This window comes from Stomoxys calcitrans, chromosome 2 (assembly GCF_963082655.1).
Source record: "Stomoxys calcitrans chromosome 2, idStoCalc2.1, whole genome shotgun sequence".
NCBI lineage: Eukaryota > Metazoa > Arthropoda > Insecta > Diptera > Muscidae > Stomoxys > Stomoxys calcitrans.
The window spans coordinates 52,081,074-52,096,341 of record NC_081553.1 but is presented as its reverse complement, the minus strand read 5'-3'; the positions used below and the strand labels follow the sequence as shown (position 1 = coordinate 52,096,341).

The 15,268-nt window shown below is 37.9% G+C and overlaps 1 protein-coding gene across 2 annotated transcripts in view; it reads left to right on the top strand.

The window, feature by feature from the left end:
* Nucleotides 1-4,318: 4,318 nt before the first annotated feature.
* Nucleotides 4,319-15,268, top strand: part of LOC106082135 (putative transporter svop-1) — a 37,738-nt gene continuing 26,788 nt past the window's right edge. The window contains exon 1 of one of the 2 annotated variants that reach the window (XM_059363595.1): nucleotides 4,319-4,780. In XM_059363595.1, coding sequence (XP_059219578.1) covers nucleotides 4,435-4,780 — 346 coding nt within the window. In that variant the 5' untranslated portion in view covers nucleotides 4,319-4,434. The remainder of the gene's footprint in view (nucleotides 4,781-15,268) is intronic. The other variant, XM_059363596.1, reaches the window with a different exon arrangement.

Sequence of the window (15,268 nt, the reverse complement as noted above, 5' to 3'; positions counted from 1 at the left end):
AAGTGCCCTTTCCTGACAAAGAGGGTACTAAAACTACCTCTTCCCGAAGGAAAGGGTGCTAAAACTAACCTTTCCCGATGGAAAGAGTGCTGAAATTTTCCCTTTTCGAAGAAAAATGTACTAAAATTTAAATCTACCCTTTCTCCAAAATGGGTACTAAAACTACCGTTTCCTGAAGGAAAGTTCACCAAAACTAAAACAAGCACTTCTTAAATAAACTACCCTTTTTCGACGGAAAATGTACTAAAAGTGCCCTTTCCCGACGGAGAGGGTACTAAAACTACCTCTTCCCGAAGGAAAGGGTGCTAAAACTAACCTTTCCCGAAGGAAAGTGTGCTGAAATTATCATTTCCCGAAGGAAAGTTTTCTAAAACAACCCTTTCCCGAAAAAAGGGTACTAAAACCACCATTTACCGAAGGAAGAGGTACTAAACTTATCTTTTTTCGAACGATAATGTATTAATGTTGCCCTTTCCCGAGGGAAAGTTTACTAAAACTAAATTTTCTTGAAAGAAAAGGTACTAAATCTACCCTTTCCCGAAGGAAAGGGTACTAAAATTATAATTTTTCGAAGGAAAAGGTTCAAATGGTGCCCTTTCCTACGGAAAGGGTTCTAAAATTACACTTTCCCTACGAAAAGGGTGCTAAAACTAACTTTTCCCGAAGGAAAGGTTGCTGAAATTATCCCTTTTCGAAGAAAAATGTACTAAAATTTAAATCAACCCTTTCTCCAAAATGGGTACTAAAACTACCGTTTTCTGAAGGAAAGTTCACCGAAACTAAAACGAGCACTTCTTCAATAAACTACCCTTTCCTGAAGAAAGTTTACCAAAACTAGGTTAGGTTAGGTTGAAAAGAGCACGCTGCCTGAGAGGGCGCAAAGCTCGATCTGGTGAGAAAGATGGGCATCCCCCAGCTCACAATGGCGACGGTTTTCATCAAGGGATCGGACAGTAAAATTGCGAAGGAACGCATGTTGGGATTCTTTGGTCGCAGAGAAGTGGAAGGTCTTCCACAGGAAGGAGAAGGAGGAATGAACTCTATTTGTGGTTGGCATTGATTAAATCTCCGTGACAACTTTGGCTAAGACTAAAGGCACTCGGGAGCAAGGTAGTCTTTTTAAAGATTGGAAAGTCTAGGACATCTAGACATCAAGCCGTGCAGTAGCAGGTAACTTAATACCACACAACGAATAGGAGGCTGAAGACGAGACAATCAACGCTTTTCTCAATATTGGAAAGACTAGGATAAGCAAAGATCCTAATACTAAAATATCAGGCAGTGCAGTGGCGAGAGACCCAACACAGCCTAACAAACAGGGAACCGGCGACGGACGATAACCGACTTCAAGATTCGGAAGACTAGTAAAGTAAAGATCCTAATATTGAAACATTGAAACAACAGCCTAACGAAGAGAGAACCGACGATGGTACTATCACCTACTCCCAAGAAGCCCATTTACTTAAGATTTGAAAGACTAATATAGGCAAAGAACCAAGTATTCAAACATCAGGCAGTACAGGGAATGGAAACTCAATACAGCCTTACGAACAGGGACCCGACGATGGAACCATTACAGACTTTATAAAGGTTTGGAAGACTAGAATATGCAAAGAATACGATGACATCAAGCAGTGCATTGACAGTAAAGTCAATGCAGTCTGAAGAATAGGGGACAGACGATGAGATCACCACCTACTCCCAAGATGCCCATCTACTTGAGGACCAATGACTGAGATAATCCAGATAAACCTCCACCTAAGCTAGACTGCTACACACGCTCTGTTGGAGAAAATCAGTAAAGGCAAGATTCATATTGCCTTAATTGCCATGGACGACCGGGAACAAAGTTTCTGATCTGAACCATATTAACTACCAATTTTTCTATGCTAACACTGGTTCTCGGCCAGGGAACTGCGTTATTTGTCATAAAATAGTGAGACAGGGAGACGGTGGAGCATACCTGACATCACTTTATCTGCCTTTCGACGTCGTCCATGTCGGAGCTGCAACGGCTGGTGAGGAAAGCAAAACAGAGCGGAAATGAGGTTATAAGGTGCGATACGAACTCTCACCACATTTTGTGGGGTAGTACCAACTCTAATAAGTGGGACCAAGCCCTGGCAGAATTCTTGAACCGCTACCTTTGTTAATAGGATTAGGGAGGAGCTATTAGATGTGACGATATATTCGGAAAATCTAATCGATGAGGTTCAGGATTGGAGAGTCTGCATGGAACACTCTTTCTCTGACCATCGCTTCATTAGGTTTAGAAAAGCACGGCCAGCGCCGAATACGATAAGCTTCCGGAATAAGTTGAAAACCAACTGGACAAAATTCAGAAGACTACTCAGAAGAAGATTAGGGCAAGATAATTTCAATTGTCCAAGCATAGAAGACATGGACGAAATTATCAAATTGTCATTAAAAGAAAGCGTACTAAAATTACCTTTTCTTAAAGAAAAGAGTAGTAAAGCTATACATACTTTCTTAAAGGAAAGGGTAGTAAAACTAATCTTCCGTAAAGGTAAGGGTAGTAAAACTACTCTTTCGTAAAGGAAAGGGCTGTAAAACTACTTTTTCTAAAAAGAAAAGGGTAGTAATACTTTCCCTTTATAAGGGAAAGAGTAGAAAAACTACCCTTCCCTAAAAGAAAGGGTAGTAAAATTACTCTTTGGTAAAGTAAAGGGTATTAAAGCTACACTTTTTTTAAAGGAAAGGGGAGTAAAATTACCCTTTCTTAAAACCAGGGGGTAATAAAACTACTCTTTCTTAAAGGAAAGTACCCTTTCCTTTCCCTTTCGTAAAGGAAAGGGTAATGAAACTACCCTTTCTTAAAGGAAAGGGTAGTAAATCTCCCCTTTCTTAAAGGAAAGGGTCTTAAACTACCCTTTCTTAAAGGTAAGGATAGTAGAAGCTTCCATATCGAACAACGGAACGTATAGCATGATTTACATTTAATGTTATCCTTCAAAGCCCAGTTTTCGGTTGAATGCTTTCATAATCTTGATGGACAAGCTTTGACAGGCTCATAGATTAATATTTAAATGTATTAATCATAAACGGGTGGGGCAGCTTGGAATTTTTAACATATGTTTTCTAATTTGCATCAAAACATTTTTGATGCAAATACTTTGTGTAATTTCCCTTGCTAGTAAGATGTAAATATTCAATGATAATAGTTCCACATTTTTAATCAATCGATAAAAAATTTAGAAACGCAATTGTCTTATTATGTATGCTGTAATACTTGTGACTGCTTCATTAGCTTCTTCTTTTTGTGTGAAGTGAAGCTAGTTAGTGGAGCAGGGGGAACGGTGCATGTTTTCTTTTCTTGAATAAATAATTAAATATTAATTGTGATATTATAAGATAGTTTGTTATTAAATGATAAGTTGTCTACAGAAAGAAATTAATTGGACTTACTGCTGATATTTAAAAAATACACCCAAAGAAAAATATGGCGAATAGGAATGCAGTCTGGTATTATATAAAAATAAAAATGATTTTGGATAGATAAGGACATCTATAGATGGATTTAGAATATACTATTGTTTGCATAGTGACCAACATCGATGAGTTCACTGGATAAGGCACATGCTGAGGTTTTTGATTCTATTATGCGTTCCAGCATACAAATATTGTCTTAATAGCTTCATACTGACCAAAACATTTCAGAATACTTGCCGACGGCTACCAATGGCAAAGGGTATATAAGATTCGGCCGGGCTGAACTTTATCCGAACACATTGCATATGCTATTTTTAGTTAAACATTTTTTATTTGTTAACAGATTTTGCAGAATGTTCCCTTTCTTCGTTATATGGCTTTAATATGAGGGAGAAGCATTATGCGTTATCTTAAAGTAGTAAAAAGGAAATTATAGGTGTAATGTATTTGGCACGATCTGAGAAGACATTCAAACACACCAACTCTACACATATCGTACTGGCTGTTTAATTAATAATAGGGGTGTCATTAGATTATTCAAAAGTTTATCTATTAGGTCTGTCGACGTCAGCCACCCGCAAACACACCCACGAGCACTGGCAATCTTTGCTGAGTGTTCGCCTGTCATTGTAGACAGCGTTTCTTAAACAATCTGCGTAAAACCCCATTGGAGAAATGTTAAAAGTCTGTCCGCCAGTTTTGCAACTTTAACCAAACGACAAGCCAACGATCTTTTGCTTTTACAAGGCGAGTGGTGCATTGATACTTTCGTCAAACACAATGAAATGTGTGGGACTAGGTGGTGGAAAGGCAGTAACGTTCGCAACTTACTCGTCGCTTGCTGGTTTTTTCTCTTCTTAACTTAGTTTATAGTAAGACGTTTAAGTGGTTGAATCATTCATTGAGTATTAGCTAGTGGCTAGTAAGCTATCTGTGATAAAAAAAAATAACCGCGAGAAATTTGTGAAATAAAAAAAGTTTAAAATGTCTTATACGCCAAAAGATCCATCCACTATTGATTTACAAAATAATTTGTCCGCCAAAGATTCTCATTATGGTGAAAATATTAAATCAATATCCGAAAATCGTTTGTCCTCCAAGAGTAATGCTATCGTGGCTTCAGAAAAGGAAAAAAGTTATTCGTATGAAGAAGTTTTGAATATAATCGGTTTTGGCAAAACTCAATATCTTATGCTGTTGATATGTGGCCTCTTGTTGATGATGGTCATTTGTGAGACCATGGGAATGAGTATTATCACCATTGCATCACAATGTGATTTTGGAATAAATTCCATGGAAATGGCCCTCATGAGTGGGGCGGCATTTATAGGTGAGTGATGGGAAATTCAAATGAAGAACGTTTCGTAAATAAATATTGAAATTTGAAAGAAGTTTTCTGCAAAAAAAAAAAAAAATTATGGATGACGAGTTTATGGTGACAAAATTTTCATAAAACATTTTCAAAGTTAAAAAAAATTGTAAAATTGTTTTATATCACAAAAATATTTAACAAAAGAAAATCTGAAAATTAAACTCTATAAATTAATTTTTTTTTTATTATTATTTTTTTTAATATGTAAAAAAAGGAACTGTTATTTAAAATTAAAAAAAAAAATCAATTGTAATGTTTTAATATTAACTGACAATTATTTTTCTAATTTCTGAAGCGCAACTTAATCAACATCTCAGCATGTGAATTTTTAGTTTAAAAGGTCCCAAACGATATTACAGAGCCCTAATTGGACTTGTCCTTTTGAGGGTGGACCCTCAGACGCTCGAATTTGAATGTCAAATTCGTACTCTTCTTGTTGATACCCCTCATTTTAGTGACATAAAGTTCTGATAGGTTTTAGGTATCCTCATGGGGGTTCACGAGGCATAGGAGGTTCGCTTTTAAAAAAATTAAGAAAAAACTGAAAAAATTAAAAAAAAAATTACAAAAAAAAAATCCTTTTATTCCTAAGCCACTATGATTTTACAACAACAACAATCATGTTCTTCATATGGTTTATGATTCAATTAATAATTGAAATATAAAATCCTCTCATGTTATTCGACTTGTCCTAAATTTGACAATCTTGGAAAAGCAATCACAATCCGTCAAAGCTACTGATGAGTTCATGACGGAGTTGTATGAGATAAACTTAAAGAACTTCGTAAGTGTTGAGGTTATCCGTTATTCCGTTCGTTTTGGCAGTGTTCCATGAAAGTATGAGGGTGCTGACAAGCTTGTCGAAGAGGGCGGCTCGAATGTTGGACGCGGTTTTCTCATGTCACCTGTGTAAGGGTTTTGACCACGGGATGAGGAATTGCAGCATCACAGGTGAGAGCCTTTACTGCCAATGGATATTTGCGATGATTGTAGACTACAGCGACATCGACTGAACAAAGGTTAGCTATATCCAGTAAAGAGCCTACATTTGTACAGAAGGGCAGTATGAAAGATGTTCTTGGCTAGCATCTATTATAGGTTTAGTGCCGACTTGTAGTCCTATCTAAAGTATATGAATACATTGCTATCTCTAGCAAGTAACAATCCGCTCAAACTATGTGTAAATTACCTAGCATTCGCTTGGACGCTTGGATTAAACATGCCGAAGGTAAGGTATATCGCGTGTGCATGCGATATACCTTACCTAACAAATAAAGGCAATAGGGTACTAGCCAGGGCGGCTTGAGTGATTTTAGAATAAGGGACAATGTATTGAGTTCTCGGAACGAGTCGGCTAGTCTTAATAGAATGTTCATTCCTAAACAGGATGATCACAAACATTCTTCCATGATGGTTAAAAAAGTGGACAGTATCTGCCTAGTATCTGGATGCTATAACTGGACAGATGTGAAGTAGTATTTGGAAGACTATATCAGATCATGTTGAGTCGATTCTTACTCGTACGTGGAAATATACCCGTGTTGTAGTCCTTTCGAATTCGCGTGATCGATTTAGGAGCAATCGGTGCATCAGTCTCCTACCCGTGCTTGCGAAAGTAATGGGGAGGACAATGGTGACCAGATTTCGGGGCTACGACAAGGGTACATTCCCATCCCAGTTTGGCTTTCGGCAGGAAAAGAGGACCGTGGATCCATGTGCAGGACTGTGTGAGCGGGTCTAGCGCCAAATATGTCCCCGGTATATTTGTCGATTTCAAAGGCGAATTCGAGGAAATTTTTTTAAAGTTGTTACTTCTATTATGGGTTGCCCAAAAAGTAATTGCGGATTTTTCATATAGTCGGCGTTGACAAATTTTTTCACAGCTTGTGACTCTGTAATTGCATTATTTCTTCTGTCAGTTATCAGCTGTTACTTTTAGCTTGCTTTAGAAAAAAGAGTAAAGAAAAGTATATTTAGTTCATTCTTATTAGTTCATGTTATTAAAAATGCATTTACTTTCTTTTAAAAAATCCGCAATTACTTTTTGGGCAACCCAATAAATTAAAATAAAATTGTTGCACTTTGTTTGCTAGTTCGTTTGTCTGTTCCGTACAGACTCAAACAGACCTGAACCGATTTTCATAAAATTATCATAGATGGTAGAGTTTGTGCCCCCGGTGAAAGTAGGGTATTACATTATTTCATATCCGAAGATGCAGGAAGCTGTCAAACTTACCCCCATTTTCAAAAACGCCAGATCTCGAAGATGGGTGCACCGACCATTATGACCATTTAATGAAGAAAGGCGGATTTTAATGACCGCCTTCAAAAGTGGTGGGCTTATCGCCATAAAGACTCTAACACGGTTTCCAGAAATCTCACTCCTAAGAATTTTAAGAAAAAAATATTATAATTTTTCCCCAAAACATGACTTTATATAAAGGGGAACATTTTTGTTAACAAGTTTCATTCGTCTATTTTACGCCAATCCAAATTTCATTAGGTTACCCTTTTCCCAACTCGAGCTAGAATTTTTCTAAGACAGTCCTATTCTTGGGTATTTTTCTAACTATTCGTCGTTAATGGGTTAATATCGGCGGTTTAATAAAACTTACTTTTTCAAATTTCGGTGAGATCGGATATGAAATGGTCAGCTTTTGACCTTACACGGCAATCTTGCCGAGTAAAGAGTCACAAGTAACAGGTAAAAGCGCGTTTAGTTCGGTCATGCCATATCTGCCATATAATTTGATATAACTCGAATAGCATAACAGTTCTTATTCATTATTCTTTGTTTGCCTTAAAAGAGATATCGCGCAAAGAACTCGATAAATGCGATACATGATGGAGGGTATATAAGATTCGGCCCGACCGAACTTAGCACGCTCTTACTTATTTTGAATGACATTTTCGAATATCGGGTTATGGAGCATAGGGACTGTACTTTTGGTGAATATTAAAAATTATACCATAAAAATATACCTCATTAAAAATGTGAGGCAAATCAGATAAGAACTGCGCCATCTAGAGGTGATTTTAATTCTAATCAAAACATCTCATTCAAAACTTTAGCTATATGGAATAAGAACTGAGCCCTCTAGAGGCTCAAGAAATTAAGATCCGAGATCGGTTTATGTGAGGGCTATCTAGGGTAATGAACCGATTTGAAACATACATGAAACAATTGTTGGAAGTTTGAACAAAACACTTCATGCTGAATTTCAGACAAATCGGATAATAATTGCACCCACTAGCGGCTCGAGAAGTCAATATCCAGGATTGGTTTATATGGGAGTTATATCATGTTATCAACAGATTTAGACCATACTTGGTACAGTTGTTGATAGTCAAACCAAAACACCTCATGCAAATTTTTAGCCAAATGGCATAATTATTGCGTCCTCTAGCGGGTGAAGCAGCCAAGATCCGAGATCGGTTTATATGGGAGCTATATCAGGTTATGAACCGATTTGGACCATACTTGGTCCAGTTGTTGAAGGTCAAACCAAGACATGCGAGTTTTCGTCCAAATCGGATAATAATTGCGCCCTCCAGAAGCTCAATAAGTCAAGATCCAGTATCGGATTCAAGATGAGCTATATCAGTTTTGAACCATACTTGGTAAAGTTGTTGATGGTCAAACCACAACTCTTCGTACAAAATTTCAGCTACATCGTATAATAATTGCGTCCTCCGGCAACTCAAGAAGTCAAGATGCGAAATCATTTTCTGATTCAATTAGCTATCTGGCCATGTAAATTTCTGAACAAAGTACAGTTCGAAGTTTATATTCGATCATATTCAAGAGACCAAACCTATTGAAGTCGGAAGAAATCGGTACAGATTTTATATTGGGTTGCCCAAAAAGTAATTGCGGATTTTTCATATAGTCGGCGTTGACAAATTTTTTCACAGCTTGTGACTCTGTAATTGCATTCTTAATTCTGTCATTTCTCAGCTGTTACTTTTAGCTTGTTTTAGAAAAAAAGTATAAAAAAGTATATTTGATTAAAGTTCATTCTAAGTTTTATTAAAAATGCATTTACTTTCTTTTAAACAATCCGCAATTACTTTTTGGGCAACCCAATAGCTCCTATATATGTATTGCATCGCCCAATTTTCATTCTATAGCGCAATGATTTACTCTTCAATTACCACAGGATTTATGGATTTCGAAATAGGTTCAGAGTTAGATATAGCTTCCATATGTAAATTCGACAGGTTTGGCCTCATTGGACATTGGAATAATCTTATCGCTTGTCAACCTATGTTTACAAAATTTCCCACGCAAGAATCTTGAGGTGATTGTTGAATTAAATAGAAATTGTTCAAATTTAGGTATTGCTCTCTTATGTATATGTTTGCTGGGTTTTGAGTAACATTGTAATAATGTGGTTAAAAAATTAAACGAACCTCACAAACTTTGAGATATAGCACTCATTTAGTGAACTTTATAAATCTTGGTTTAGATATTGCTCGCATGTATGTCTTTTTATGCCTCGTTCGAAATGCACCTAAAGATTTATTACGAATTCTTACGTGTTTTTCTTGAAATTAGATATCGATAATTTGATTACCCATCTGAACACCTCTACCGGAGTGCATCAAAACCGGTCCAGAATTAGGGAAAACGAGTAATGGATGCCACCGTGGCGCAGAGATTAGCATGTCCACCTATGACGCGGAACGCCTGGGCCCAAACCCCGCCGTGAACATCAGAAGATTTTTCATCGGTGGTTATCCCCTTACTAATGCTGGCTACATTGGTAAGGCATCCTGCCATGTTAAAACTTCTCTACCAAGTGGTGTCGCTATGCGGCCCGTCGTTCGGAATCTTCATAAAAAGCAGGCCCCTTATCATTGAACTTAAACTTTTATCGGACTGCACTCTTTGCTATGAAAGAAGTTTATCCCTGTTCCTTAATGGAATTTTTATGGGCAATTTAGTTAGTCCATATAATGGTATCACCATATTACAGGCAGGTATTGTATACTCGGCATCGCCCGACATTTACCTTACCCCACTTGTTATTTGATAAAGAAAATCCAATAGCTTACAGCTATTGCCCTCAATAAAACAAGAATACTGCAAATCAAAGACTATCACTCAAAACTATTTATGACATTAACAAGTGCAATGCATTGATTAAAATGACATGACATGAAAGAATTCAAATTGATGAAGTGTGCTTTAAAGTTTGTTTTCAACATTATCTCCAACTGACTATCATACTATCATAAATGCTGTTTAGTGTGTGCTTAGAGATTAAAAAAATGGTGCAGTTGTCAAAATCAATCACTGTTACACTGTAACAGATTTCGAAGGTTTTTTCTCAATGTCAGAATACACATTGGTATTAATGAGGTGATAATTTGAAAGTCGTCTACTTAATTAGCATAGCTTACATTCGAAATATACATTCTTACAAATAGTAAAAACTAAGTAAATGCGCGTTAAGTTCGGCGGGCCGAATCTTAGATATCCTACACCATGGATCACATTTGACACGTTCTTTGAATGACTTTTTCAAATTTAAAGGACATACATCAAGTTATGGACCATGCTTTTAATGACTATTGAAAGTCATAAAAATATACCACGCTTAAATTTGCAGAGCTGTATAGTATTGTATAGATCCTATATACCAGGTTATGGACCAATTTGCATTGTATTTGGAACGGCAGTCATAGAAATACAGTACGTGCAAAATTTCAGTCAGATCGGTTGGTAATAGCGCCGTATATAGGTTCAAGAATTCAAAGCTGAAGATCGCTTTATATGGCAGTTATATTAGGTTATAAACCGATTTGGGCTATACTTGACACAATATTGGAATAATATAAAAAGAACACGTCATGCAAAGTTTCCACAAAATCGGATAAGAATTGCGCCCCCTAGAGGCTTAAGAAATCAAGATCCGAGATCGGTTTATATGGCAGCTATAGCCGGTTTCGGATCGTTTTGAACCATCTTTTGTCACAGTGGTAGAAAGTCAAAACAAAACATCTCATGGAAAATTTATGCAAAATCTGATAAGAATTGCACCGTCTTCTAAAGGCTCAAGAAATCAAGATCCAAGATTGGTTTATATGGCAGCTATGTCAAAACATGGACCGATATGACACATTTACAATCCCAACTGAGCGGTAAATAGGAAGTATTTGTGCAAAATTTAAAGCTTATCGGGTCGGAGCGCTTCGCTACACTCTAAAATTCCTTTTTTAAACTAATCAATTTGTTAAGGGTATTTTATATATAACAAGTAAAAGCGTGCTAAGTTCGGCCGGGCCGAATCTTATATACCCTCCACCATAGATCGCATTTGTCGAGTTCTTTTCCCGGCATCTCTTCTTAGGCAAAAAAAGGATATAAGAAAACATTTGCTCTGCTATTAGAGCGATATCAAGATATGGTCCGGTTTGGACCACAATTAAATTATATGTTGGAGACCTGTGTAAAATGTCAGCCAATTCGAATAAGAATTGCGCCATTTGTGGGCTCAAGAAGTAAAATAGAGATAGATTTATATGGGAGCTGTATCGGGCTATATACCGAATCAGACCATAATAAACACGTATGTTAATGGTCATGAGAGAATCCGTCGTACAAAATTTCAGGCAAATCGGATAATAATTGCGACCTCTAGAGGCTCAAGAAGTCAAGATCCCAGATCGGTTTATATGGCAGCTATATCAGGTTATGAACCGATTTAAACCATATTTGGCACAGTTGTTAGATATCATAACAAAATACTACGTGCCAAAATTCATTCAAATTGGATAAGAATTGCGCCCTCTAGAGGCTCAAGAAGTCAAGACCCAAGATCGGTTTATATGACAGCTATATAAGGTTATGGACCGATTTGAACCATACTTGTCACAGTTATTGGATATTATAACAAAACACGTCGTGCAAAATTTCATTTCAATCGGATAAGAATTGCGCACTCTAGAGGCTCAAGAAGTCAAAACCCCAGATCGGTGTATATGACAGCTATATCAGATTATGGACTGATTTGAACCATACTTGGCACAGTTGTTGGATATTAGAACAAAACACGTCGTGCAAAATTTCATTCCAATCGGATAAGAATTGCGCACTCTAGAGGCTCAAGAAGTCAAGACCCAAGATCGGTTTATATGGCAGCTATATCAAAACATGGACCGATATGGCCCATTTACAATACCAACCGACCTACACTAATAAGAAGTATTTGTGCAAAATTTAAGCGGCTAGCTTTACTCCTTCGGAAGTTAGCGTGCTTTCGACAGACAGACGGACGGACGGACGGACAGACGGACGGACATGGCTAGATCGACATAAAATTTCACGACGATCAAGAATATATATACTTTATGGGGTCTCAGACGAATATTTCGAGTAGTTACAATCAGAATGACGAAATTAGTATACCCCCCATCTTATGGTTTAGGGTATAAAATCAATTTGTGTTTGTTTATAGGTTTGTTTGTTTGTGTGTTCCTTATAGACTCAGAAACGGCTGAATCGATTTTCTTGAAATTTTCACAGATGGTGCATAATGATCCCGTGGTGAAAATAGGGTACTACATTTTTTGATATCTGAAGGGGGGGGGGGGCTGATCCTCCCCCTTATCCTAATTTTCAGAAACGCCAGATCTCGGAGATGGGTGGTGTGATTTAAGCGAAATTTTGTGTGTTCTCATATAGTAGCCTAAAAATAAAAATTTGGTATCCTAATTTCGGATGGGGTACCTAGGGGGTCCGCCCCACCTTAAAACCTACCAAACATATATTTAGAGCAGTCACGACAATATGGGATTCAAATGAAAGGTATTTAAGATGAGAAAACGTATCTGATATCCATTTGTCGAATCAAGTGCTAGGGGGACCACCCCAAGCCCCAAAACACCCCTAAATCGGACATATTTACCTATCATGGCAATATGGGACTCAAATGAAAGGTATTTGCAAGTAGAATACGAATCTGATATCCAAATGTGGGACCACGTTTCTGGGGGGTGGACCCCCTTCCCAAAACACCCCCCAAACAGGACTTATTTACAGACCATGGAAATATGGGGTTTAAATAAAAGGTATTTGAGTGTAGAATTAGAATCCCGATATCCAAATATGGGACCAAGTGTTTGGGGGGCCGCCTCTCCCCAAAAACATCTCCAAAGGGGACAAATTTACGACCATAGCCATATGGGGCTTAAATGAAAGATTTTTGGGAGTAAAGCACGAATCTGATATCAATATTTGGGAAAAGTGTCTATGGGTCCACCCCACCCCCACAATACCAACCAAATAGTAAGTATTTGCAGACTTTTGCAATATGAGGCTCAAATAAGAGGGTTTTTAGAGTGGAACACGAATCCGATATATATTTTCAAGGCCAACTCACTGTGTGGCCGCCCATCCCCCAAAACACCCCCCAAGCTGGTCACGTTTGCCGACTATGGAAATATGGGGCTCAAATTAAAGGTATTTGGCAGTAGACCACGTATCTGATATCAACATTAGGGACCAACTGTCTAGGGGACGTCCCACCACCATAACAACCCCCAAATAGGAAGTTTTTGCTCACCAAGACAATTTGGGTCGTAAAGAGAGTGAAATTAAATATTTATAGTTTTTAGGACCGGACATATTTGCTGACTTTTGCAATAAGGAGTTTAAATGAGATTAGAAAACGAATTTGATATCCAATTTTGAGGCCAATGGGATATGAGAATAGAGCACGCTGATATATTTTCCAGGCTTAGTGTTTGGGGGACCACCCCAATCCCTAAAACACCCCTAAATCAGTCATATTTACCGACCATGTCAATGTGTAGATTAAATGGAAGGTATTGGGGGGTAGAGCAAGAATCGATACCCATTTTCGGGACCAATTTTCTGGGGGTCAACCCCTTTCCCAAAATATCCCACAAGCAGCAATTTTTTAATGACCATCGCAAAATGGGGCTCAATTAAAGGTATTTGGGAGTAGAATACGAATTTGATATCCAAATTAAGGACCATGTATTAAGGGAATCACCCCTTCCCCAAAACACCCCGCAAAGCGTAAAAATTTTTCGACCATGCCAATATGTGGCTCAAATTTAAGGTATTTAAGATTAGAAAACGAATTTGATAACCTATTTTGGGCCATGTGTTTGGGGACGCCTCATCGTGTAAACTTCCCTAAACCAATGGCAATATGAGGTTTAAATAAATGGTTTTTGAAAGAAGAGCACGATGCAGATATTTTTTCAGGGCCAAGTGCCTGGGGGACTACCTCACCCCCGAAAACACCCCAAAATCAGATATCATGAGAGTAGCGGGCTGATATCATGAGAGTAGGCCATCAAAGAAACCCTTGAACCAATTATTTTATGTGAGAGTTGTGCTTTACTTCCAGATACCTTTAATTAATGCTCATATACCAATACATGTATATACCTCATTTGATACCCATATTGTTCCAATCGGTAAATACGTCCTGCGGGGGGTTTTAGGGGTGGGGAGACTCCTCAGACACCTAGAAACACATTTATATATCAGATTTGTACTCTACTTTCAAATACCGTTCATTTGGATGGGTTTTTTGAGTGGGGACTACCCCAGGTTATTTGATCCCAAAGTTTTATACTAATTTTGTGATTCTGGGTTATCACAAGGTGGCATAAAAGGTTTTGCCTCAATCAGTGCACCCATTTCCAAGATCACCCATCTTCGAGATCTGGAATTTTTGAAAATTATGAAAAGTAGTAGGGTCCAGGGATCAGATTCGTACTCTACTGTTGTAGACCTTCCCTTTAAGTCCCATATTGTCCCGATCGACCGATCCCCAGACTCTTTATGCTAAGATTGTATACCAGATTCATAGTCTACTCCCTAAGACCTTTTATTTGATACCCATTTTTTGATATTAGTCATATATGCTCGTTTTGAGTGGTTTTGGGATTTGGGAGGTCTCGCAGACACCTTGAACTAAATTCTTGTATTCGTACTCTATTTCTAATTACCTTTCATTTGATACCCATATTGCCCCAATCGGCAAATAGGTATTTTTTGGGATTTTTTTGGGGTGGGGCGGCCCCACGGCACTTGATGTCAAATTTGTATATCAAGTTGCACTATCTACTCTTAAATACTTTTTGTATGATACCCATATTGTCTCAATCGGCAAACATGTCCGCTTGGATGGGTTTTTGGGTGGGGCGTCCCTCCAGGTTATTTGACCCCAAAGTTTTACATCAATTTTGTATTTCTACCATACCATAAGGCGGCATACAAGATTTAGCTTAAATCGGTGCACCCAGATCCGAGATCTGGTTTCTGCCAAACCAACAAAAATTAAAGTTTCTAGGAACCGAACAAGGACAATCGAGAGGCCGGTTAATATGGGAGTTATAGTTATGGTAATTGACCGATTCGAACAGTGCTTGGCACAGTGGTTGGAAGTTGTAACGGAACAC